At 47.9% G+C, this 26521-nt stretch overlaps 1 protein-coding gene across 3 annotated transcripts in view; it reads left to right on the forward strand.

Moving 5' to 3' along the window:
* The window catches only part of CCDC40 (coiled-coil domain 40 molecular ruler complex subunit), a 27916-nt gene extending 1513 nt beyond the window's left edge, over positions 1-26403 (forward strand). The window contains exons 2-21 of one of the 3 annotated variants that reach the window (XM_078848462.1): positions 3984-4044; positions 5099-5227; positions 7311-7595; positions 8069-8240; positions 8852-9039; positions 9608-9691; positions 9778-9997; positions 11196-11353; positions 13421-13543; positions 14557-14678; positions 17019-17262; positions 17401-17583; positions 19209-19454; positions 20197-20410; positions 21551-21720; positions 22077-22168; positions 22976-23096; positions 23767-23955; positions 24728-24886; positions 25374-25457. In XM_078848462.1, coding sequence (XP_078704588.1) covers positions 3984-4044; positions 5099-5227; positions 7311-7595; positions 8069-8240; positions 8852-9039; positions 9608-9691; positions 9778-9997; positions 11196-11353; positions 13421-13543; positions 14557-14678; positions 17019-17262; positions 17401-17583; positions 19209-19454; positions 20197-20410; positions 21551-21720; positions 22077-22168; positions 22976-23096; positions 23767-23955; positions 24728-24886; positions 25374-25388 — 3175 coding nt within the window. In that variant the 3' untranslated portion in view covers positions 25389-25457. Of the gene's footprint in view, positions 1-3983; positions 4045-5098; positions 5228-7310; positions 7596-8068; positions 8241-8851; positions 9040-9607; positions 9692-9777; positions 9998-11195; positions 11354-13420; positions 13544-14556; positions 14679-17018; positions 17263-17400; positions 17584-19208; positions 19455-20196; positions 20411-21550; positions 21721-22076; positions 22169-22975; positions 23107-23766; positions 23956-24727; positions 24887-25373 lie in introns of those variants that run through there. The other 2 variants (XM_078848461.1, XM_078848463.1) reach the window with 2 other exon arrangements.
* Positions 26404-26521: the final 118 nt, after the last annotated feature.

Below are 26521 nucleotides of genomic sequence, written 5' to 3' on the forward strand. Positions count from 1 at the left end.
CGCTATCTCAGAGTGACCCGCCTGCCCCAGCCCCCTCCCCCCGGACCCTCTTCCCCGACCCCCTGCCCCCCACCCTCCTCATCTCCCCCCTCCCCGACCCCCCTGCCCCAGCCCCCTCCCCCGACCCCCCTGCCCCGGACCCTCTTCCCCGACCCCCCTGCCCCTCCCCCGGACCCTCTTCCCCGACCCCCTGCCCCCCCTACTCATCCTCCCCCTCCCTGCCCCAGCCCCCTCCTCATCCTCCCCCTCCCGACCCCCCTGCCCCCCCTCCTCATCCTCCCCCTCCCTGCCCCAGCCCCCTCCCCCGACCCCCCTGCCCTCCCCCGGACCCTCTCCCCGACCCCCCTGCCCCTCACCCTCCTCATCCTCCCCCCTCCCCGACCCCCCTGCCCCGGACCCTCTTCCCCGACCCCCCTGCCCCCCCCATCCTCCCCCCTCCCTGCCCCCCACAGCCCTCCTCATCCTCCCCCTCCCCGACCCCCCTGCCCCAGCCCCCTCCCCCGACCCCCCTGCCCCGGACCCTCTTCCCTGCCCCCCCTCCTCATCCTCCCCCCTCCCTGCCCCAGCCCCCTCCTCATCCTCCCCCCTCCCCGACCCCCCTGCCCCAGCCCCCTCCCCCTGCCCCCCCCTCATCCTCCCCCCTCCCTGCCCCCACAGCCCCTCCTCATCCTCCCCCTCCCCCGGACCCTCTTCCCCGACCCCCCTGCCCCCCCTCCTCATCCTCCCCCCTCCCTGCCCCAGCCCCCTCCCCGGACCCCCTGCCCCGGACCCTCTTCCCCGACCCCCCTGCCCCCCCCATCCTCCCCCCTCCCTGCCCCCCACAGCCCCTCCTCATCCTCCCCCTCCCCGACCCGCCTGCCCCAGCCCCCTCCCCCCGGACCCTCTTCCCCGACCCCCCTGCCCCCCACCCTCCTCATCCTCCCCCCTCCCCGACCCCCCCTGCCCCAGCCCCCTCCCCCGACCCCCCTGCCCCGGACCCTCTTCCCCGACCCCCTGCCCCCCCTCCTCATCCTCCCCCCTCCCCGACCCCCCTGCCCCAGCCCCCTCCCCCGACCCCCCTGCCCCGACCCTCTTCCCCGACCCCCCTGCCCCCCCTCATCCTCCCCCCTCCCTGCCCCCACAGCCCCTCCTCATCCTCCCCCTCCCCGACCCCCCTGCCCCAGCCCCCTCCCCCGACCCCCCTGCCCCGGACCCTCTTCCCCGACCCCCCTGCCCCCCCATCCTCCCCCTCCCTGCCCCCCACAGCCCCTCCTCATCCTCCCCCCTCCCTGCCCCAGCCCCCTCCTCATCCTCCCCCTCCCCGACCCCCTGCCCCCCCATCCTCCCCCCTCCCTGCCCCCCACAGCCCCTCCTCATCCTCCCCCTCCCCGACCCCCCTGCCCCAGCCCCCTCCCCGACCCCCCTCCCCCGGACCCTCTTCCCCGACCCCCCTGCCCCCCCTCCTCATCCTCTCCCCTCCCTGCCCCAGCCCCCTCCTCATCCTCCCCCTCCCCGACCCCCCTGCCCCCCACAGCCCCTCCTCATCCTCCCCCCTTCCTGCCCCCCACAGCCCCTCCTCATCCTCCCCCTCCCCGACCCCCCTGCCCCCCCCTCATCCTCCCCCCTCCCTGCCCCCCACAGCCCCTCCTCATCCTCCCCTCCCCGACCCCCCTGCCCCGGACCCTCTTCCCCGACCCCCCTGCCCCCCCTCCTCATCCTCCTCCCTCCCTGCCCCAGCCCCCTCCTCATCCTCCCCCTCCCGACCCCCCTGCCCCCCCCTCATCCTCCCCCCTCCCTGACCCCCACAGCCCCTCCTCATCCTCCCCCTCCCCGACCCCCCTGCCCCAGCCCCCTCCCCCGACCCCCCTCTCCATCCTCATCCTCCCCCTCCCCGACCCCCCTGCCCCAGCCCCCTCCCCCGACCCCCCTGCCCGGACCCTCTTCCCCAACCCCCCTGCCCCCCCCTCATCCTCCCCCCTCCCTGCCCCCCCCACCCTCCTCATCCTCCCCCTCCCCGACCCCCAGCCCCCTCCCCCCGGACCCTCTTCCCCGACCCCCTCCCCTCCCCATCCTCCCCCCTCCCTGCCCCCCCCACCCTCCTCATCCTCCCCCTCCCCGACCCCCCTTCCCAGCCCCCTCCCCCGACCCCCATCCCCCTCCCCATCCTCATGCTCCCCCCTCCCTGCCCCAGCCCCCTCCACCTCATCCTCCCCCCTCCCTGCCCCCCCCACCCTCCTCATCCCGAGCCCCCTCCCCCCGGACCCTCTTCCCCGACCCCCTGCCCCCCCTCCTCAACCTCCCCCTCCCCGACCCCCTGCCCCAGCCCCCTCCCCCCGGACCCTCTTCCCCGACTCCCCTGCCCCCCCTCCCCATCCTCCCCCCTCCCTGCCCCCCGCACCCTCCTCATCCCCACCCCTCCCTGACCCCCTGCCCCAGCCCCCTCCCCCGGACCCTCTTCCCCGACCCCCCTGCCCCTCCCCTCCTCATCCTCCCCCTCCCCGACCCCCCTGCCCCAGCCCCCTCCCACCGGACCCTCTTCCCCGACCCCCCTCCCCCCCACCCTCCTCATCCTCCCCCTCCCCATCCTCATCCCACCCCTCCCTGCCCCCTCCCCATCCTCCCCCCTCCCTGCCCCCCACAGCCCTCCTCATCCCCACCCCTCCCTTCCTCCCTGCCCCCTCCTCATCCTCACCCCTCCCTGCCTCCCACAGCCCCTCCTCATCCTCCCCCCTCCCTGCCCCCCACAGTCTCTCCTCATCCTCCCCCCTTCCTTCCTCCAGCCCCTCCTCATCCTCCCCTCTCCCTGCCCCCTCCTCTTTCTCTCCCCTCCCTGCCCCCCACAACCCCTCCTCCTCCTCACCCCTCCCAGCCCCCTCCATCCCCTCCTCATACTCACCCCTTCCTTCCTCCATCCCCTCCTCATCCTCACCCCTTCCTTCCTCCTTGCCCGCTCATCATCCTCACCCCTACCTTCCTCCTAATCCTCATTGTCCTCACCCTGACCCCCTGCCTCCCTGTCCCCTCCAGCACATCCTCATCCTCACCCCGACCTCATTCCTTCCTCCAGTCCCCATCCTCACCTGTTCAAAAGAGGAGAAAGAGTGGGGAGCGGGAGCAGTGTGAAGTTAGAGGTGACAGGAATGGAAGAAAAAAAGCCCAGCCCCCCACCATGGTCTGATCCAGGACAGTGAGAAGGAGAGGCATCTGTGAGAGAAGGCATCTACAGAAGCAGAGTCAAACAAAGGGATCCAGGTCTCTCGGGAGCTGGAAGGAGTGGGAGAGGAAGAGATTGTGGATGGAACGGGCATTCCAGAGACAGCAAGAGCTGGGGAAAAGGAACGAGAGATGGGCATGAGCTTAGGAATGATGGAACAAAGGGGTGGAGGTGGTGGCAGGTCAGGTGTGGGGATGGGGGAGAGCCAGTGTTAGGGCCAATGTCACCAGAGGGGATGAGGCAGAAGCAGAGGAGGATGTGGGATCTGGATCTGTGCAGGTGGGAGGAGGGGGGAAATTGGGATGGAGATGGAGAGGAGCAGATTGAGTTAGTGGGAACTGTAGAGGGGTGAGAGTAACAAGGATGGGGGAAAGAGCCAGCGAGGGAAAGGGACAAGGAAGGAGGATCCTTCCCTTACCTCTCCAGACCAGCCCCAGCCCCCAGTCGTAGCTCACTTCCAGACTCTGTCTTCTCCAGCTGCACCAGCATTCCATCTGTTTTCAGTCCATGTCCGTTTCTGGTTCTCAGGCACTTGCAGAAGGCTACAGTGTCTGTGTTGCAAACACAGCAATTCCAAGTAATAAACTGTCTTCACTGACACTAAAACAGACCATGCAAGTGTTCCTGATGGCATTCGGTTCTGTATGTTTACAAACTCCTACATTTGGTTCTGATCCCTGTTAATGCTCCAGGAGGCAATGCTAGTATTTAACCTAAAGCCAAGCTTTTAATTTTTGTACGTTGTTGTTCTGTTTAAAATTGTTCAATAATTTTGTTCAATTTAATTAAGCCCTGAATCAGGTGTTGGACAAATTTCAGAAGAGGAGGAGCTGCATCCAGAAGGCAATGGGGTAAAGTTGCAAATATGAAAGACTTACTGCACCTTGGGAATTAGAATCACATGGGAATTAGTACATATTTTGGTGCCCAGATACTATGTGGGTGGGTTCACTAGAAATGCAACTAATATTGAAATATAGGATTTCCCAAGAAATGCTGAAACAAAACATTCAAAAAAAAATTCAAAACACGAAAAGAAACATTTCCCCTAGAAATGTTAGAGATCACAGTGCCTTTGTCCTGAAAAGAATTAGCTAGAATATTCAGATCAGATTTTGGAAAATTTTCTAACTATAAGGATAGTTTAGTACTGGAATATGTTACTGAGGGAGAATCCCCATTGGAGGATTTTAAGAAGAAGGTTAGACAAACACCTGTCAGAGAGAGGCTAGGTTTACTTGGTCCTGCCTCAGGGCAGGGGTTAGACTAGATGACCTCTTGAGGTCCCTTCCAGCCCTACATTTCTGTGATTCTTTTGGGATTTTTTTTGGTACCCCTCACTTTACTAATAAGGATGTACAAAAGATATGTGGGAACACATTTACTTTGGAGCCAGAAAAGCATAAAAATAGTTAATACACTAAAAATATCCTCTAAATTTTCAAAAAATTGTGAATATAGAAACTTCCTCCATCTGAGAAATTGTAGTGACCTATTGGTATAATATGTTTAATATTCAGAATGGTCTCCTCCTAAAGAAAATTTATTGGGAAATATTATATCTGCAAACAAGTCAATTCATAATCTTAACACAGAATAAGACTTGATAGATTTTGAGTTATGGACTTTGATGTTGAATTTTTATAATCATTTCAAGTTGCTTCTAGGTTAGGGATTTTGTTTTTGTGCTACATTTTAAAACAACCAAGCCATTTTTTTTTTAAATCTCTGTAGAATCTGGAAGGAATTTAAGGGTTTATTAACACATCTCTAATGACTGCAGCACTAGCAGATGCTTCAACATTAAGAGCATTTCCTTACACTAGATGTGAAGTGCTGTGCATAACGGAGAACTTTGATTGGAGTCAGTCAGTTGTTACAATGTTGTTTTCTGCTGTATGCTAGGTGGAGCAACCAGAGAGGAGCCATAACCGAAAGAACGAGGCAGATGGTGTTTCAGCAGAGGAGCCAGGAATGGAACTCAACCCAGCAGAACCAAATGCACCTGAGTCCCCAGAGCCTCCCATTGTAGAGGTGGATGTTTATGAATTCTCCCTAGGAGAGCGTGGTACCTACAGAACAATCAATCCAATACGTTGACATCACAAATCATTAAAGAAGCAATTCCAGTGTAGCAAAAAATTGAGAAACTATTGCTATCTTATCTTGGATATGAAAGGGAGGCCTCAGGAAGCTTAATTTGGCTACATTCCAGTTTCCAGGAGAGTCTTGTAAAACTTAGCTCTTACTCTCTGACACAAGACTTTTCATCTGTAGATCTTGGAGCACTTTTAAAGGAAAGATAAACACCATTATCCCCAATTTATCAATGGGGAAACTGGTTCACATGTTCTGATCCCGTCTGCTCGGTGGATGTTGGAAAGAAGTTTGTGCCTGTTGGGTGAAAGTTGAGTTTCCCACTGAATATAGATTTTGCCTTTTCATTTTCAAAGTTCTCATAGTAAAGAAAGATAGGTTTCTGCATGGAGCTTTCTTATTTAGTAAAGACCTCATCCTGTGAGGTGCTGAGCAGCCTCTAAACTTATTAAATTAATGACCTCAAGCACCTCGGTGCTTGGGAATTTTCAGGACTTGGCCCTAAGAGTTGTATTCTCGTATTATGGAAATCTGAGTGCTCATTACTGTAATATAGTAATTAAATAACTTACGTCCACAATCCACATTCAAAGTAGGAGACTTATAGGAAGCCTGAATTCCTGTGGAGTCCATGCATTGATTATTTGAAGTAAAACAGGCTCATTGCATATGTATATCTTACAGTGTTACAAACATACATAATAAATTGACTGCAACAAAATAAATTTAAATATGAACTTACTGGGGGAGATAGAATGTACAGATTATTCATATTTATATTCTGGGCTGAACAATATTTTACACTAGACATTTTACTGGACTGTCTCAGTCCACATAAGAATCCTCCTATTTGTTTTCTCTTATTTTCAAAACCACCCCAAAAGGGCCTGATTTTCAGAAGTACTGAGCATCTTTGATGCCATTGAAAGTCAATACAAGCTGCAGGCACTAAACAGTTATGAAAATCAGGCCCCAACTGTTTCAGTAGGTTATCTGTTTGTAAGAGTAATTAGGGTGCATCTATCCAAGACTCTAAGTACCCTAATACATAATTAATAGTACAACAAAATCCCAGCAGTACTAAAATGATCATTTAAACCGGAACTCAGCTAGCCAGCCACCTACAAAACAATCCTTTCCACTCCTTCATAGTTCTGGGAAAAATATCCTCTCCAAACTAACCTGTCAAACAGGTGCTTTCTCAGTGGGCCCAGATGGTCACTATATTTGGGCTATTTTGGACCTGGGGGAGCAAGTTCCATAGTCCTGAACACTCAAAGAAAATGCCCTGACAGCTGCCACCTCTTCTATAACCAGAGGGATCCAGCTTGGGCTCCCTGCTGATTACAGCTGCTGTGGAAGTTTGGCCCAGGAAGAGAGGCGATCCCTCAGACAGACTGGTCCCAAGCTATTTAGGGCTTTATAAGTCATAACCCACACCTTAAATTCCACCCAGAGATCAACAGGCAGCCAGTGCAAATGCTTCCAGTAAGATGCCCCACTTGGTAAGTGAGCCACTGTCTGCACCAGCTTCAGTCTAGGATGGATCTAAGGTGTATCCTCAGATATAGCACACTGTAATAGTCTCGTTTTGAAATAACAAAGGCATAGGCAACAATCTGAGACATAATGGTAATTTCTAATTACATTAATAGAACCCTACAATATTAGAACCTAGTGAGTTACAGCATTAGTTAAAAGGAACAGTTTGAAAAGAGACAGAAAGAAAACAAAGCGATTTGATCGGGTATAACGTGGCTTTGAAACACCACCTTCTTCGGTAAAACCTAAAGAGAGATTTTTCACTTCTGAGTTATAAATATGGGAAATTAAAAGCTTCTCATGGAAATTTTGACAGGGCCTTAGCCACTGTAGTCCTAGCAGGAGCTGCTGTTATACTAGATGTGGTCAGATGTGCAAAGCAGCTGTAAAGCACTGTAGTAATAGTCCTTAGTAAAGAACATGGACCATTATAATATTGTTTTGTTGTGTTCTACTTTCTGGTTTTGATCTGTGCTAGGGAATGCAGCCAGAGAACAATGATGATAAGGAAGAGGGAGAGGCTTTGCCTACAGAGGACCCAGGAGAGAGACTCCTCCCAAAAGAGCAGGAGGTCGCGGGGGCCACGGAGCAGGAGGTCGCGGGGGCCACGGAGCAGGAGGTCGCGGGGGCCACGGAGCAGGAGGTCGCGGGGGCCACGGAGCAGGAGGTCGCGGGGGCCACGGAGCAGGAGGTCGCGGGGGCCACGGACGAAGAGGTTTCAGGGGCTATGGAGCAGGAGGTCTCTGAGGTCACCTTTGGAGAGGTGACTGATTATGAATTTAAACTAGGGGAGCATCTCATTCACAAGACCCACAATCCAGTGTTTGTGACATTACATTCCCAAATTGTTGAAGCAATTCTAGTACTGTAAACACACACCACTGGATGAATCGTGCAAGAGAGAGGCTAATTGGAAAGGAGACAATTGGTAACCAGCCATGGTGGATAAAGAACTCCTAACAAAATTCAAGGGGTTAGTTTATTATTACATGCATTTCTAATGTGCCCATCACCATGAGTGATACAGCCTTGCTGGCATATCTGGGATAACTTTAGAGCCTTTTAATTGCTTTCCGGCTTCCTCAAGAAGCAACAAGACTGTTTTTATAGCTGACTATATTTCTACATTGTTCCTATCTTGTGATGACAAAGATAAGCAGAATTTTAGTAGCAAACTGTGTTAAACTGAAGATCCTTTCACAGCCCTAATTTTATATGATGGCCTTTATGTTCTAGGAAAAATCTGATGAGGTTTCCTCAGACCAAGTAGAAGTGGATAATCTTCCTCCCAAACTGCCTGACATGGAGCAGCCAGTGATAGACAGCTGGAGCAGATCCCGCATGTCCTCAGGAGCTAGCACCCAGAGCTCTGCATTATCAGTGCACATGGAGATTCATACTGAGTCAGGTATCAATTAGTGTCTTACTAATAGTACTATCCTTGCAGCCAGCTTTCAAATACAGTATCCAGTTTTTTCTCCTCTCCCAATAAATATGAATCTAGTTGGACATACACTATCCAATCTAAGGGCTTGTCTACACAGGGAACTCAGAAAAATTAATCTGAATTAACTAAAGGTGTGAATTTAAAATGTATTAATTAAATAGCATTAAGCCCCCATATGGACACTCTTATTCAGAATTAAAGTGGCCTTAATTTGGTTTATTTTAATTCACACTTTAAATTCACACCTTTAGTTAATTCAGATTCATTTTTCGGCATGTCCCCATGTAGACAGGCCTTAATCCTTATGTTTAACCTCTGCATGATGCTACTACTAAGCCTGTCCTTAAATCTTTTCCATAATAACTTTCCTCCTCACTGTTAGATTTACTGTATATTTTTATTATGATTTATTTTCTGTGTGCTAGTGACATTGTGAGGCAATCTAAAATTCCAAAGAAAGCTGGCTCTGTTAGGTATATTTTCCCCCATCAGGACATCTGCTAATCTTAAAATACCTTTAAATGCACTGAATTCTCATTCTGTGATGCCTGCTCTTTGTCGTCCAAGCACAGGTGACATTGGGGTAGCCATCTCCTCTCCCTATTCAGACTCTGCATTTCAGCTGTTTAACCAGCACCTCAGCAGGCTTGGGAGTGGGGAAGAGACTGCAAGTCTACATTATGCAGATGAGCAAGCTGAAAGAGAGGGCAGTGAGGAAACGGAGGAGGAAACACAGCTGATTGTCTTGGACCCGGAACATGTAAGAAAAGTCCAAATTCAAGACTTGTCACTGGTATTGAGGGTTCCATGAACTGGGAGGCAAACTGGGCCATGGTTTAGCTGTATTCCAGGTTAAATATGTTATACATCCTTTTTACAAAAGTTCTGACTCCTGTATGGTATCTGCTCCCTCTGTAGTAAATTAGAATTGCAGATTAGAGCAATGGGAAAATCTGGTGAACTTCAGTTCTCAGGAAAATGAAGGACCTGTAGCTGGTGGGAAAACGCTGTGCAAGCTTCCCTCACACACTTCATTTGTGTGAAGTGCCATTCTGCCATTCATTTCACTTCCGACCTCTAAAGACTCTGGGCCTCTCCTAAACAGAAATGACTAGAGATGCCAAACTAGGTGGTAGTTTTATGATACGAGCAAATGTCCACGAGGCTTAAGGCTGAATCTGCACAACCCATTTCACCTGCAGCCTGCTCAGGACAGGAACCCAAGTCTCCAGAGGTGAAAATGCAGTGTTGTACCTGACACATGTTCCTTGATAACTTATTCATGCAGGTGTTATAAGGATGCTATCATCATCTTCTTCCCTCTCTAGCCCCTGATGAGAAGATTCCAAGCTGCCCTAAAGAATTACCTTAGTAAACAGATGGAAAAAGTGACCATGGAGCTTCGGGAGCTGGTATAGTAGTTTTCCGTGGACTTCCCAGAGCATTCCAGCCCTGTCCAAGTTGGTGTGAATTGACCCATCTCCTTTTGTGTCTGCAGACGGTGGCCACAAAGCAGGGTAAGGTGCAGAGGGAGGAGCTGGGAATGGTCCTTTATGGGGTCCAGCAGCAGCTGGCCCGGCTGCAGATGGAACTGGAGAAGAACCAGGACCGATATTCTCAGATAGCCATGGTGCGTCGGCAGCTAGAGGAGGAGCTGCAGGACATCAGAAATGTGTACAAGAAAACATGTCAGAGCACTGAGGATGAACGCAAGAAAGGTGACTAAGGCGCTCTTGCTTAGTCTTTCTTCATTCTAGTCATGTAAGGACAAATGAGGTTGAGCGTAAGTCAAACAATGGTTTGAAAAACATCAGCCCAAGCATTCAGGAATGGCTCGCTGACTGGAAAGATCAGCTCAAGCATACCTGGTATGCCTCGCCAGTTAGGCCTCCTGTAGCATAGCTTGGCAATTGTATTGGTTAGTTGGTAATCTCTTTAGGGGGTAGACCACATTTTATTCTATATCTGTAAAGCACCATGTACATTCAAAGCATTATAGATGTACCTAATACTTGTCTTGGTTTTTATATAATTTCTACCAGTATAACCCACATCCTTGTCATAAGACAAATGCTTTTCCGTCCCTTTAAGGGGTTCCTTTGAACAAAGGCCATTCCTGGCAAGTAGGCTTTCATAGATTCTAAGGCCACATTGTGATTATCTAACCTGACTTCCTGTATAGCACAGGCGAGAGAACTTCCCCAAAAGAAATCCTAGAGCAGATCTCTTAGAACATAAGAATGGCCACACTGGGTCAGACCAAAGGTCCATCTTGCCCAGTATCTTGTCTTCAGACAGTGGCCAATGCCAGGTGCCCCAGAGGGAATGAACAGAACAGGGAATCATCAGGTGATCCATGCTTGATCAAGTGATCCATGCCCTGTCACCCATTCCCAGAAAAACATCCATTCTTGATTTAAAAATTGCCAGTGAGGGAGAATTCACCAGGACCTTTGGTAAGTTGTTCCAATGGCTTTCCAATACTCAACACAACTCATTTCCCACCATTTGGCTATTTATACTTGTCTGAGGCCTCTGCCGGGGTCTGTTGAGGCTTTGGTGAAGATTGCAGATCCTTAGTTGATTAGACAGCCTGGTGCATCAGACGAGGATCTTCTGCTTGGCAACCCTTTACAGTCAAGGCAGTGAACTTAGCTGGGCTATTTCAGTATTGTGGAGATACAGGATATAGTGGGAATTGAGGGCACTTACCAGGTCTCTTGGACAGCTTCTCCTCAGGAATTCTGCTCCAGGAACTGATGTCCATGCCCACCTCAGAGCGGGTCATATGACTTGGATGGGTTTTTTTATGGGTTTTGCTCTGTCCACATCCTAATTACTTTCTCTTTTAGCTCTGGTATGGTACATGTTGCAGAAATCCTCTTCTGTAACTAACCTTTCCACCTATCTCCCCAGTTTCTGTAATGCAGACTGAGGTGGAAAACATGGCCTTGCGTCTGTTCTATATGCAGAACATGGACCAGGATGTGCGTGATGACATCTCCGTGATGAAACGGGCAGTGAAGAAGGCTGAGGCAGACAGGAACCAGGCTGAGGTGGAGAAGAAAAAACAGGTATAGGCAACTATCAAGTCTGACAAAGAGGCTTTGAATTATGTCATTGGAGTTCAGAGTCCCTTGGGAAAATGCTGTCTTGTCATACAGAATGCTAAAAGAATATATTCTAGGAAGATTGGTACAAAATGTGGTCCGCCCTCTTCCATTCGTAGATTGTACATGTTTGCAAATAGCAGGTAGCTCCTTAGATATGCTTTTTAACATAAGAACGGCCACAATGGGTCAGACCAAAGGTCCATCCAGCCCAGTATCCTGTCTCCTGACAGTGGCCAATGCCAGGTGCCCCAGAGGGAGTGAACCTAACAGGTAATGATCTAGTGATCTCTCTCCTGCCATCCATCTCCACTCTCTGACAAATAGAGGCTGGGGACACCATTCCTTTTTCTAAATCAAATCATTCATAAGAACGGCCATACTGGTTCAGACCAAAGGTCCATCTAGCACAGAATCCTGTCTTCCGACAGTGGCCAATGCCAAGTGTCCCAGGGGAAATAAACAGAACAGGGAATCATCAAGTGATCCACCCCCTGTCGCCCATTCCCAGCTTCTGGCAAACAAAGGCTAGAGACACCATCCTGGCTAATAGCCATTCATGGACCTATCCTCCAGGAACTTATCTAGTTCTTTTTTGAAGCCTGTTATGTATAGTGTTGGCCTTCACAACATCCTCTGGAAAGGAGTTCCACAGGTTGACTGTGCGTTGTGTGAAAAAATGCTTCCTTTTGTTTGTTTTAAATCTGCTGCCTATTAATTTCATTTGTTGATGCCTAGTTCTTGTCTTATGTGAAGGAGTAAATAACACTTCCTTATTTATTTTCTCCACACCAGTCATGATTGTATAGACCTCTATCATATCCCCCTTAGTCATGTCTTTTCCAAGCTGAAAAGTCCCAGTTTTGTTAATCTCTCCTCATATGGCAGCTGGTCCATACCCCTAATCCTTTTTGTTATCCTTTTCTGAACTTTTTCCAATTCCAACATATCTTTTTTGAGATGGGGCGACCACATCTGCACGCAGTATTGAAGATGGGGGGAGGGATAGCTCAGTGGTTTGAGCATTGGCCTGCTAAACCCAGGGTTGTGAGTTCAATCCTTGAGGGGGCCATTTAGGGATCTGGGGCAAAAATTGGGGATTGGTCCTGCTTTAAGCAGGGGGTTGGATTAGATGACCTCCTGAGGTCCCTTCCAACCCTGATATTCTATGATTCTATGTGGGCGTACCATGGATTTATATAGAGGCAATATATTTTCTGTCTTAATATCTATCCCTTTCTTAATGATTCCCAACATTCTGTTCACGTATTTTCCCCACTAAATTAAAAAAAAAAAAAAAAATCACAGAAACCTTCCTGACAGCAAAAAAATTTTGAAAAACACAGCACAGCTTCTTTGAGCAACTCTATAGTAACAACCCAGTATCCAGACATGCAAAGGAGGAAGGAGAGGTTTAGTGAGGAGACACCTTATTTTCAAGCCCCAGGGGGATTATTCTGAACAATGATGAATTTAGAAACGTGATTTTACAACACAAAATATAGCTGGCCAGTTTTTTTTAACTCATGCTCCCTCTGCTGGTTAGATGGCTGCCTCTTGCGGCAGAATAAATTATTGTAGGATTATGTCAACAGTGGCAATGGAGTATGGATTTTTGATAGCTTTTTAGAGGGCATTTTCTTCTAAATTATTACCTTTTAAGGTAGTCAGATGCCATAGTGATGGGCAAGTATAATAACCTAGATAGACAGAAGTTAGGTGACATATTGGACCTGATGCTCTTCCTTGGTATGAGACTGAATAATATAAATGGACTAAATGAAAATGAATCCTCTGCAGCATGGTGCAATGGACTGAGCAATCCTGACCACTCAGCAGCGATGGAGATGACTGTCATCACATGGCACTGCACTCACTAGTGAGGATGGTGAAGACCTGATAGCCACCAAATCTAATGCAACTCCCTCACTTGACCTTGCTTCCCCCATGTGTCTCTTGCTGAATCTATGTTGTCAGGATTGGGATTGTTTGCAGTATTTGTGCTGATCTGTTGTGGTCTGATTTTTGTAGGATCTGCTTGTAGACCGCTTAACAAGGAAGTTCAATGAACTGCAGGAGCAGATTGGTCTGTATGAAGCTCAATTTATTGCCCAGGCTGAAGACACAAAAATAACACGAAAAGCAGTGAGTGAGGTAGGAGATGACAATATTTTTCACGTGTTGGTTAATATTACATTTTGTGATGGGCCAGAGTCCTCCACCTTGCACTTAACACAGCACACACCCCCTGGATTTGAGTCCAAATTCTCAGACCCCTGCCCTTTGTGTGAATAAAGGGGTTCCTATGTTCTTAAGAACAACAACAAATAAAACTTATCCTGAGTTGGCTGTTTCTAGGGTTTTCCCCTCCAAGACCTCTTGTCTTACCCCCTTAGTTCCTTTACCTTGAAGGGAGACACACACCCCTTCTGTGCTCCTGGATTGGAGCTAATCAGACCCATCTGATGTGACTGACAGGATGAGTCTGCGGCAGAGCAACTCCATGCCAGGTCCAATCTCTGACATCCATTTTCCTACATATTAATGACATATCTTTCTCCTGTACACCATGGTATCATGATATCCAAGTATTACATAGTAATTATATTTAGGTTACCGCAGCGTAAATAAGAGCTTGATAGTGCTGCCATCACGGTACACTGTGCTAGCACAATACCCCTTTTCTGGTCTGGATTTTCATGTTAAATCTGTAGCTTAATATATTACCATTTATAGTACATTGTAGTAAATTGCATCCTGTGTGTCTTATGGGATACGAGACAAGGCTGAGTTAATGTTGCTGTTGGGGCCTTGACTTTTGCATTTCCTTTCCTTTCTGCGGTTTTTGTCTGTGACCTTAATGTTGCAAAAAATGTTCACGTACATAATGATATAAATTGCACTTTTGGTTACAGTGAAGTTGTTAGAGTAACTGAAAACAAGATGTACGCCAATGCATTTAATTCACTTACTCTACAAGGGTAAAGGTAAAAAGAGCCAAAGAAAGAGCAGGGGACATAGGAAAACAAGAGAAGATAAAGCATGAATATTTTGAGTTGTTTCTTCCCAGCTGTATTGTGAAATGAAGTGGGCAATGAGGATGGAATGCAGGTGTGAGACCCCAGCCCAGTGTTGATTCAGTATCTCAGAGTGGGGTGTCTCCGCAGGCTTGTATGGAGATACAAACTATTAACATGGAGAAGAAGCAACTGATGCATCAGTGGGATAGCAGCTTGACTGGGATGAAGCGACGAGATGAAGCCTACTCTGCCATGCAGGAGGCACTAAGGTATAGCAGCTGAAAGTGGGCCAACAAAAAGAATAGCTACACTTTGGATGGGAGTTACTGGAAGAGAGAAAAGAGTGCTGTCAAGGTTACTGTTAATATAGTGTTGTATGTATACTGTGCGCTAAACAAAGAATAAATCTGTTGCTCTGAAGAGCTTAGAATGGCAAAGGGTCATTAGGGTAAGGAGCATCATTTTTTGTTAGTGTTTTCTCCCTTCACAGCATGATCTTCCTTCAAAGGTATGAAATGGATAACTAGGCAGAGTTATCTGGTTTGCATTTGACTCTATCCCTTGAAGGACTTCCCAGGACAAAAGAACAGGCATCAGGAAAGATTTACCTAGGTAATTTGCAGTCACGATTTTGTGACATTTGGCAAGAATCCATTCCTCAGAAAATCCCGACCTTGGGTGCCGAAGGGAATGTGCATTCTTTCTTTAGCCCTAAAACTTGCCCAATGGTGCAGGAATCTGCAAAATACTTTTCTACTCTGATTTCCTGGGGAGAACAGGGAGAAGAACTGAAATAAATTCATTTTCTGTAGACACATTTCCTTTTGACTTTTGGTTTCTCCTTCCATCTGCCAAGAGCTCTGTGCTGTCACATTCACACTGCAGCAAAGGAGACATGATGACATAGTCTGGTTTCCCTTAATCTCTACATAAGGGTTGGGAGAAGGATACTTCCATTGTCAAACATCCATCTCTGCCAGTCACTTATAAGGCTCCATCTTGACTACTCCATCTTAGTTATTCCGCTAGTTTCAGTAGTTTGATACCTGTGTAATGAAATGTGCCTGTGGGAAGACATTGTGTGGCGGTGGACAGGTGATGGCAAGGAAATGACGGCTGAACTTGAGAAACAGAGAGGGCTTCTGAAGTGGAATACGCTATATCCCCAACTCAGACTGCATACCATCATGAGGGAGGCGGTATTAAAACAAGGAATGGAAGTGGAAATAAAATGGAATTTGTTGCTGAGTATTTGGATCCTACTAAGATTGAAAGGTAACCCAGCTGTTCATCCAGCAGCTAGGTGAAGATAGAGAGGAACTTTGTGAAACATTATTTTATTTATCACAAGCCTGTGGGCTACTATTGGGATTGCAAGCAGTTTGTTTTAACTGCAGAGATGCATGACTTGCATCCATATGACTGTGGAGGGTGAAATTAGTGAGGAATTCAACAGGAGATCAGGGCAGACAAGAGAGAAATACTGTCACCAAGTTAATTACTTCCAGGTACTCATCAGCTGGATAGAACCCACCCAGAAACAGAATATATTTTTCACATAGTATGTGGTAAAGTATTTCATAAAATGTACTAAATATATATTAAAAATACTCCTGATGATATACAAAATTGGTTAGTTTTCATGCAGTCAAATAGGTGCAATCTGTAGTAAATTTGTATGATGTCTCTCTCACAATCACGCACTGCTGTTTCCTGTGAGAATACAGCTTTGCTGAAGCAGTTCACTCCACTCTAAGCAGAGAAGAAAAACCCTCACTTTTCAGATACTGAAATCTGTGATTCCCACCTCTTCCAACTCCCCATAAGCGAGAGAGCTGCCTGAGTCTCTGCATATACTGGCATCTTCTTTGTTTTCTCTCTCCTTAGTGTAGCTTCCCAGCGTGGTGATCCATCCATTCCCAGTGTATCCAGGCTGTGGTCTCCTTCACCCTTCCCATAAGGACATCCTCTGGAATGTAGCCTATTGGCAAGGAAATGACATGATGCCACCAATAACAGTTGTGTCATCACAGCATGGGCTTGTTGAAAAGAGGGGGAAAAATATAATGAAAAAGAGCATACCTGTTCCAATACAAATGTGTACCTGAGGGCCTGAAAGGACCCCTTCCCCAATGTTATGCCTATCCTTTTGGTCAGGCAGGACTGAAGGCAGTTCCTCACATCAGTGCCCCTTCTGGGCCAACTGGAGCATGGTGCTAGACAGCCATGTAGGGAGCTTCTATCCTCTCACTCCTAGAGCTGGTGCCCCAGTAGTTCTGTGTTCCCATCTGAACTGGCCCTGGGAGTTTTGGGCTGAGATCAAGCCCTGAAGTCTCATCCCCTGAACTGCAGTGTAACAGGACTGGGAGATCTAGAGCACAAGGAGCTATTCAAAATTAGCCAAAAATTTAGGTGCCTTAGTTTTATTTCCAGTAGGGTGATTTTAATGAACACAGATAGCCCCAGTGCTGAATGAACTTGTCTGATTTTCTTGCTCTTCACTTATTCATTTCTGCAGCAGCCTGTTTGAAAGCAGGAGTTTGGAGTTGACTATCCAGTGCACAAATCAATCCCCATGACACTCTCCTGTCTTCTCCTTGCCCTTGCAGGCAGTCCAAGCACCAGCTCAGGTCGTTAGAGACAGAGATCCAAGTCTACAAGAAGTCAGTCACAAAGGAGGAAGAGAGGAATGAGCTGCTTGCCAGCATCTTGAACCGCTCGGAGAATGATGCCAACATGAGCAAGAAGCTGATTGCCCAGTGCACAGCCAAACAGGATGCCCTGAAAGTTGAATACAGCACCTACACCCGCACGCTGCATGAGACAGAGCAAGCCCTCAGCAGGGCCAACTCGGTGAGACCAGGTCCCTGTGGAGAAGAGGCTTTTTTAATCAGACGTTGATATTTTGTCACCTGTAGATTTCTATCCACTTTCCCAAATCCCAACAGCCTACACTTTTTAACAGCCCTGTTTCCGTGTCTTTCCTCTCAGGACCGAGCTGCTCGGATGAATGAGCTGCAGGCCATCAGTAAGGAAACAAAGAAAGAGACTGAAGCCAGACAGGAGTTGGAGAATCAGATCATGGCAAAGCTGCAGGATCAGCTGATGTCCAGCAAAGCAGCAAAATATTTTTCACAACTGGCTGCTAAACTTCATAAGAGAAAGCTGGATCTGGTATGGCATCTGCTTCTGTGTGACTGATGGTAGCTGACCTGCAGGAGAGAGAGAGAGAGACACATTCTGTGTTTATTCCCCCCAGGATACTGCAAGCATGGCCCAAAGGCCATTGGCACCAATAGATAGCCTCCCCTGCCAAAAAAAGAGGACCCCATCTAAAGCAAGCTCCATCACACTCCCTGTGTTCCTAGTGCTCCAGCTACTGCCAGGAGGACAGGGCTTTGTCCTTGACTATGTAGCATTCTAGTCAAATTCCATCTTGGGTCATTCCCTTTGCCCTATTACATTTCTTGTACAGTTTCAAATGGCTAGGATTCTTCTTCACTTACTGTCCTAAGCTGTTGCATTATGTTACCATGTGCTGTTAAATTGCCATATTTCACCCTACAAGTGGCTGTATTTCAGTGGCGGGTGAAGTGACTCCCTTGTAAACTGTAGGCTGAGTTTGTACAATACTTTAGGACTCTTCAGGACGATAGGTACTATAGAAATATGAGATATTTCTGTTACTGTTAATCAAGTTTTCAGGTCTTGTGGAAAGGGCGGGGGACATTCCTATTAAGCATAAAAGTAGAAGGGCCTGCAAAGCAAAATGCAGCTTCTCTGAATTCACCTCCAGGTGCAGATGTGCCTAAGAGCTCTTCCCTTCGCAGCTGCCTTTTGAGGATCATATTGTAGGGTTTCAGAAGATAATTTAGCCAAAGAAAGTATGACAGAAATATTAGTGCCATCTTGTACAGCAGATACTGGCTTCATCTTCTGCTTAGAGAATGGCATAGAGTGATGCACCCTGGGCATGTTTAGACTCAGTGCTGCATGCTTTTACATGTGGAAAGGAATACTGCAGACCCACTCTCTAAATGAAGCGAACCAGAGGTGGCCAAAGCACAGACCATGACATTTTACAATGTGGCTGCCCTCATCAGCATACAGAGGTGCAGCTCATGGACACTACAAGTTCCAGCAAGAAGTGTGCCATCCTGAGTTGAGTGACCTAGTGGTCACATCAAGAATGTAACAGCAAGTGCTCAGACCTGTATTTCTATGGGCCCCGTTTCTCTGTTCAATATTAAGGTGACTTCACTCTTCTCCATTTTCTATAAATCAGGTGCAGTCCTTGGGCTCCTGGCAAGCTGTTAATGCTGTCTTTGATTGTGAAACATGCAGGCAACTCTGAGATAGATGCAGGGCAAGTGGCTCTTCTGTAGTTATTTGTATCTCTGTCTGTCTGGCCAGATGTAACTGAGGCATATAGGTTGGGAAAATAACTTCAGGGATGATGATGATGATAAAACTTTGTCTTCTCTAGCATCTTCCCTCAAAGGAGTTCAGGATTACTGCCTCCCATCATCCCTAGAAAGTAGGTAAATATCATTATCCCCATTGTACTGACGGAGGAAGAGAGGTGCAGAGAGGTTACATAACTAGCCCAAAGCCCCATAGCACATATGACAGAGCTGGAAATAGACTCCAGGTCTCCTGACTCCCAGTCCCATTCTTTACGTACTAGACATACTCCTCTCTTAGCCATATTTCGTTGACAGGATTGCAGACCTGTTTACAACACTAAGAAGTGGATTACTGCTGAATGACAATGCTTTTTTTGTTGTTGATGTTATTAGGAGCTGCATTTTTCCAAAGTTGAGAATGACAAAGCCCAGGTCATTCTGGACACAACTCACACCAACTGCAGGCTCTCTATGCTCCAAAAGACATTCTCTGCGCTGGACAAGGAAATGAAAAATATCAATGACCTGATCAACCGCAGTGAGAATGAGATCAGCAAGCGCAATCTCCTGATCGAGCGCAAGCAGGGGGTCATCAACCTGTTCAACAAGAAAATGGAGATGATGATTTCCCAGTTGGGGGTACGTCTCTTACGCTTAATCCCCCGAACCTGATTTCATTCGTTGATGAGATTACAAGTTTGGTTCATAAAGGTAACTGCGTAGAGGTAATAGACATGGGCAAGGTAATGAGAGGAGGTGTCTATCCTGTACAGTGCACTCAGAATGCCTGTCATGCTGATTTTTGTGTTCCTCTCTGTAGCCATAAAACACTATCAAAGAAGCAGCCCTGGCCAGTACCTCTCCTGGGAGGCCAGACTAAATGTAAATGGGGATAATCCCAGTTCTGGCTGCTGAATTCTGCTGCTGATGTGAGCAAGTCCCCAGTTTAGACTCATGATTAGTTTTAATGCAAAAATTAAATCCCAACTTCACAGTGTGTCATTTTAAGAAATAATCCAACAATTGATTAAGAGCAAATCTATGGGATGAAGATTTTTCTTGGTGCATTTAGGGACTTCCATTCAGGGTGTGCACTTACAATTTAAACACAAGAAAGGGGGTGGAGGAGGGTAAAGATGAGGAAAGCCATACACAGTTCTCTCTGGTTACGCATGACAGAAAGGAATGCCAGAAGCAACACCCAAACCTGTTCACATGATCCCAGAACTCAGATAGCAGCACTGCTGATGCAGCCATGAGCTGGCTACCAACATGCAAAATGAGCATTTCAGGCATCCCTGAGCTGAGCTCCAGAAGGTCTAGGGATGCCACAGTAAATAGCGTCTCTGTCTGACTAATACTAAACTTTTTTCCTTTACAGGGTCAAGAACTGGGACCCTTGGAAATTGAGATCAACAGGCTAACCAAGCAGATAGATGAACACAACTCAGACGTGATGACACTGCAGAAGTACTGGCTCAGGCTGCAGAAAGAGCTGGTCAAACTGACTCAGGAGCGGGAAGAGCAGCTGGCCTCCTTGGATATGTTAAAGAAACAGATCACCATCATGCAACAAAAGAAAGTGCGCACTGAAAGTAAGTGTTTCCCTCAATCCTCCTGGCAGTGTTAATCAACGAGTGGGCATGCGCTGCCAGAGAACAAAGGGAGAGACGGTTCAATAACTTGTAATTTTAGAACCTCGCAACAAAGAAAATTTTCAGTATCTGCAACCATAGTGCCTCTGTATGGATATACAGTGCGACATGTGGTTCTATTGTATCCCTAGGTGTACTCTGGGGCTACATGCCAGCACCTTCTGCCACTTGAGCAGCCTGGTCTCCCCTCTAAGGGCTGGATCTTGCAGCCTTTATTTATGTAAGAGGAAGGGTTGCAGGATCGCATCCCAGATGACCATCTTGATATGTTACTGTTCTTAGAAAATAGGGTCCTAAAGGTTAAGGCCAGAAGGGACGACCAGATCATCTAGTCCATGGGTTCTCAAACTTTTGTGCTGGTGACCCATTTCACATAGCAAGCCTCTGAGTGTGACCCTCCCCAAATTAAAAACACTTTTTCATATCTTTAACACTATTATAAATGTTGGAGGCAAAGCGGGGTTTGGGGTGGAAGCTGATGGCTTGCGACCCCCCATGTAATAACCTTGTGACCCCCTGAGGGGTCCCAACCCCCAGTTTGAGAATCCCTGATCTAGTCTGACTTCTTGTGTATCACAGGCCACCAGCACCTGCACACTAGACCCAGCAACCGAATTAGACCAAAGTATCGCGGCTTACAGGAGCCTAGACTATTATGTGCCACAGGCAGAGAACAGGAGGGATCGAGGTGCAACAGTGCCCTAGGCCCCAACAATGTCAAGGAAGTGAGATATGTGATGGGTTACCCCCCACTCTGGGGTACTACTGAGCCTGCCTGGTCCACCAGCCTGGGCTCCCTTACACTGTCCTTCTGAGCCAGGCCCTCAAGCCTCCTCCAGCACACACACAGGTAGGGTTTCATCATAACCATTTTCAAAACATGCATTCGATTTTGGCTTTATGGAAAGGCTTGTGGCTTTGTCAGTGTCCATGGAGACCTTCAGAGTGGGTAGCTACAAGTGCAGCTTTGTCTACACTGTCAGAACCCCCCCATGTTCCCCCCCGGCCCCAGTGCCCTGGTGAGTACTCTCTGCTTTTACTTTTTAAAATCTTTTCCCTCTCTTTCCTATTCTCCTGTAGATGAAATCCAGCAGGAGAAGAATGAACAGAAAGACATTGAACGCCACATGAGGAACATGGCCAATGACTTGATGAAACTCAACATGTTAATCAACAAGAACAGCCACAACTCGGAGGAGCTGCAGCATGGCAACACCATCATGGAGAATGAGTTTGTGCGCTCGCTTAAGGTAGGGAAGGCTTTGCTCCGCGTCTCCAGGACACAGCCTGACAAACAGCAATCTTGCTGAGCTCTCACTGGCACTGTGTTGCACGAGACAGTCAGAGATTGCTAACTGCTGCCCCTATGGCACAAAAGCATGTAACCAGATGGAAATGTACAGCTATGCACAGAAAGGCTATCCCAATTTGGTTCCTGTGCAGAGACAATGATTCCCTTTACATAGCCCAGGAGGATTAGACATTCTACCTGTATTGTGGGGAGGGTTGTAAGCCAAAAGAGACAGGAAGATCAGAGGCAAGCAGTGAGCCTGCCAGCGCCTCTCAATCTGACACAGTGATGTTGATTTCTGCTTCCTAACTCCAGGCAGCAGAGAGAGAGTCGATTGAGATGCAGGAGAAGCTGGACCGACTGCATGAGGAGAAAGAGAGACTCCTAAACAGCCTGGTGGAAGCAGAGTGAGACCCAGACCCCTTGTTTTATGCCACAGTGTTTGAACTCTCGTGTCATGCAACTGCATTATTCTTCCCTGCCCTAATGCTGGAGGGGAAAATGCGTTCTGTCACATCCTGTTAGATTGATGTGCTCCTTTCCTGGCTCCCCTCTACCTTTGATGGGAAGGTGGGATGAGTTCTAGAACTTTTTGTAACCCAGAAGATTAAGAGTCTATCATTTATTTTCTGCAGGCCAGATACAGTCACAGTAACTGCTGTTCAGTCTTCCTCATACTGCTGCACCAGCTGCCTGTTTCTGTAGACGAATGAGAAGTAATGCGGTCTCCACCCTCACTCAGTGCTTGGCCTCTAGTCAGCAGAAGGCTGCCAGCATTGAGTGTGGGGGGGAGAGAGGGAAACTCAGTATGGAGTGGTGTGATGTAAGCCCAATGGCTGTCCAGAGGAAGGTAGCTACATGATCCAAAATTCTCAAATTTGGAACCTCACAGGAGGCCCCTAAATAAAGGGCCTGATTTTTCAGAGCTGCTGAGTTAACAAATGTTGGCTTTAATCCTTTATGCTGCAATCCCAACCCCAATTTCTACCATTATCATGACACTTCTGACCTGCAGAACCATGACTGATTCTCATACTGAGGGCACCAAATGTGTCATGTTCCATACAGTGAACTCTTAGTTTCCTGCTGGACTGTTGAGCTTTGGACTCAGAATGGGGATCCATAGTGTGACACCACATATACAGGGGAATCAAGTGGCAGAGTGACCCCTTCTTTTTCATAGAAAGGCATCCCCTCCCCTTCTGTCGTTGAAGGCATCAGATCATGCTATGGGAGAAAAAGATCCAGTTGGCTAAGGAGATGCGTGCTGCAGTGGACTCAGAGACAGGGCAAGGCGAGATCCGAGCCATGAGAACAGAGATCCATAGGATGCAGGTGAGCCAAGGTAGGAGGGGAAAGAAGAGATTCACAAGGAGATTACCCAGCCTTGCAGGAGATGCTGAAACATCAGACAGTAGATAGGAGATAACTCCAAGGTTCCTGGCAGTGTCAGGGATAGGTGTCTTCCTTTGACCTAGCTCAGTACGCTGTTACACCTCTTTACGTGTTCCTTGTGTTAGCCTAGCAATGGGGGAGCTCAGCAAAAGGCAGACCTGACTGGGAAGGAAACTTACAGGACAGCGTTTATCTTACTATGTGGTGGCCCTGTACGTAACCAAAGCACCACTCATGGAATACTACGTCCACCAATGCACTGATTCAGAGAAGTGTTTCTCTCTCTGCCAAAGCAACCTCCTCTCCCACCTACAGGACACTTCTACCTTCCTTCCCTTATTATTGCGTTTAGATGAATTTATTGCGTTGAAATCTTTAGAAGACTGAGTTGGGCAAGCGGATAGGGAGTCAGTTATTAGTCTGATGCTTCCCAGATCCATGCTGTACAAACCTGGCTCATGATTTACTTGAAAGATTTGGGATGCCAAGGCCTGTGTGTCAAATGTGTCCTGTCTCTTTAGCTGGAATCTGTCACACTGAAAGTCTTCTATCAGATGCAATTTGTGACCACTGGGTATCTTCAGAGTTTCTCTCTCCTCACACATGGCAGGTCCGCTACAGCCAGCTGACAAAGCAGCAGGAGAAGATGATTCGTGATATGGAGGCAGCTGTCTCCCGCAGAGAGACCATCATGATTCGGGGAGAGGGTCAGAGCAAAATGGATAAGAAACATTTCACCCAGAGTGACTTCCACCACAAGACACAGGAACTGCGGAAGAAGATCAAGGAAACCCAAAAGGTGAGCAGGTAGCGAGGGGCCATAAGAACTGATTTTTTCTGCACTTGCTTTATAACTAGAAATATGTCCGATATTGCTCGACATCAGCTTTGCTTTATGGCCTACAATCAGACTATGCAAGGAGGATGTCATGCACGATTCATTGAGCCAACCTTTCTCCCAGATGGCAAGGAAAGTGCTGTGGGCATATGTCAGTGGAGAAGAGGACACCGGGGATAGGCCCTGGTGAAACTCATGTTGATCTCCAGGATTCTATGGTATTCCTCATGTAGCTCTGAAGATCATCTACTTTTTGCCATGCCAGACCCACTAACCTTCTGTCTTAGAAGAACTTGACAGGACTTTTATTCAAACCCTTCAATGCTGCTCCTCATTCCCCAGTTATCCTATTTTCTTTAATCACTTGGAGTTGGGATACAAAGTGCTTGGAAGGAAAATGCCTGGTGCATATTCTGTGCCATCTGCCTCTCTTCATGGTAGTGTAAAGAAAAGTGCAGTAATGTGCCCCCAGGCATGGAGACATTCACTGCATGGCAATGCAGTGAAACACCAGTGGATTGTCACATTTCCTGGCACAACATTAGAATGCCCAGTGTGCCTAATGGGCATCTAGCAGTGTGAGTGCCTGTGCCTTTAGGCCACAGAGTATACTTAGTAAAGGAAGTACAGCCTTGAAATGTCCAAGAAAGGGAGAAGTTGTCAGGTGATGATTTGGCAATGCAGTTGGCAGGCAGAGGAAGAATCTCAAGTTTCCTTCTCTTCCTTTCATTAGAATGCTCAAGACTGCAACAGAACCATCGCAGAGCTGGAGAACACCCAGAAATCTCTCAGCATCGGCCTTCTGGAAAAGCAGCAGCAGGTCTCCAGTTTGCAGGCTGAGACTGATGTCCTTGATGCAGACATAGAGAGGCTTCAGGATAAGAAACGTTGGGTAAGGTGTCTTTAATACGTATGCACTGCATGTATTATTTTCCTGTGCTGCCAGACCACATGGCCTTTCTACCTCATCCCAAACCACATGTACCGAGCTCAGGCTGGTTATCTGAGCACCATCATGTTCCGTTCTAGAACTGGAAGTCTCACCAGTAAGACCAAAGCTCATCTGTGTGGGAGACAGAACTTTTCTCTGGGGGTAGTGTGACCAGACAGATCTCCCTTGTCTTTTAAAATTCATAGCATTTCTCTGTCTTTGCAAGATTTTTCTTCTATGCATGTGTCTGATTTGGAGATTCACTAAGCAATGTTGTGATCATTTATATCTATAACTCAAAACGGGGGATGCCCACTTTAGTAGTTAGAATAGGACTTCACTGATCTCTCCCTCTTCATAATCCTCCATTTCAAGATGTGATAATCGCGTTTCCTCCCCCATTTAATTAAGTCCTCCTTACTCTCATAGCTCTCTTTTATTCAATCAGATGTCCTTAATGTAGTTTTCACTGTTGCTCTTCTAAGAACCTGTCAGAAATTGTGGCCTATCAGACTCGTCAGAAGCATCTGCAGGCAGTGAAGGACGGGAAGTATACCCCACTGTGCCGCACCCAGCAAGTCCTGCAGCAGGAGCAGCGGAAACAGCAGGACCGGCTGCACACCATTAATGTCATCATCCATCAGATTCAGCAGGAGTATCCTCAGTACCAGAGGGTGTTGTCCTGGCTCAGCCAAGCCCTGGACTCCAGGCTTGGGTCACAGGAAGCAGAATAGGCAGAAGCACAGAGCCAGATCGGAATAAAGTATCTTTTGACAAATATTTTCACAAATAAATACAGTATAAGATTTTACTGCTTTTGTCACTCTCCTGGAGGCTGAATAACAGAAAAATGAGCAGTGATGAGAAACTGACACACAAAGTAATAAAACTGCTTCTGTGATCTTGGGTTCCAGCCGTGTTTGCCCTGCTCCAATCTCTGGCTTTTCTGTCTGCTCCAAGACAGCAGGCTGGTTTAGGTCCAACCACTCATATAATTGTGTATTGTGTTAGAACATGGGAAAGAGGTGCAAATCCACCTTTTGGGGGTTAAGTCGCACAGTCTTCTCCAGGGACAGAGAGATGGGTCCTAGAACACTTTCTGCCAAATCTGGGGAGCTCACCAGCTTTGAGCTACATCAAAGTTAAGATGGAATATGAATGCTTCTGGAATGGGAAGATGAGTGCAGACAGGGCCTAGAAAGACATTCCTGAATGAAGTGGAAAATCCTCTAATCTTGTTCATACTTCCCTTCTACACAGAATACTATTCTTCAGTGGATTGCCAACAGTCTTTCCCATCCCTGTGAGCACTTCACTTAAGAGCTCCAATTGCAAAAACAAATCCACAGGGTTTTGTTTAGTGGTAGTGCCCCTAAATTCGGGAGTATAGGACAGGGTGAAACAGTGAGGTATGGTCTCTGCTCATCAGAATAAGCACAGGGACATCAGAGGGGAAACGCACGTTTTTCTAAGCAGACTGGACTTGTGTTTAACAGCTGCTTATTTCATAACCCTGGGGAGGAGAAAGAGGAAATGAACCTTCCATCTTTAGCAACTTCAGATTTCCTTTTCTTTCATTCCAGCGGGTTGCTTGGC

Source organism: Lepidochelys kempii, chromosome 14 (assembly GCF_965140285.1).
Source record: "Lepidochelys kempii isolate rLepKem1 chromosome 14, rLepKem1.hap1, whole genome shotgun sequence".
Lineage (NCBI taxonomy): Eukaryota > Metazoa > Chordata > Testudines > Cheloniidae > Lepidochelys > Lepidochelys kempii.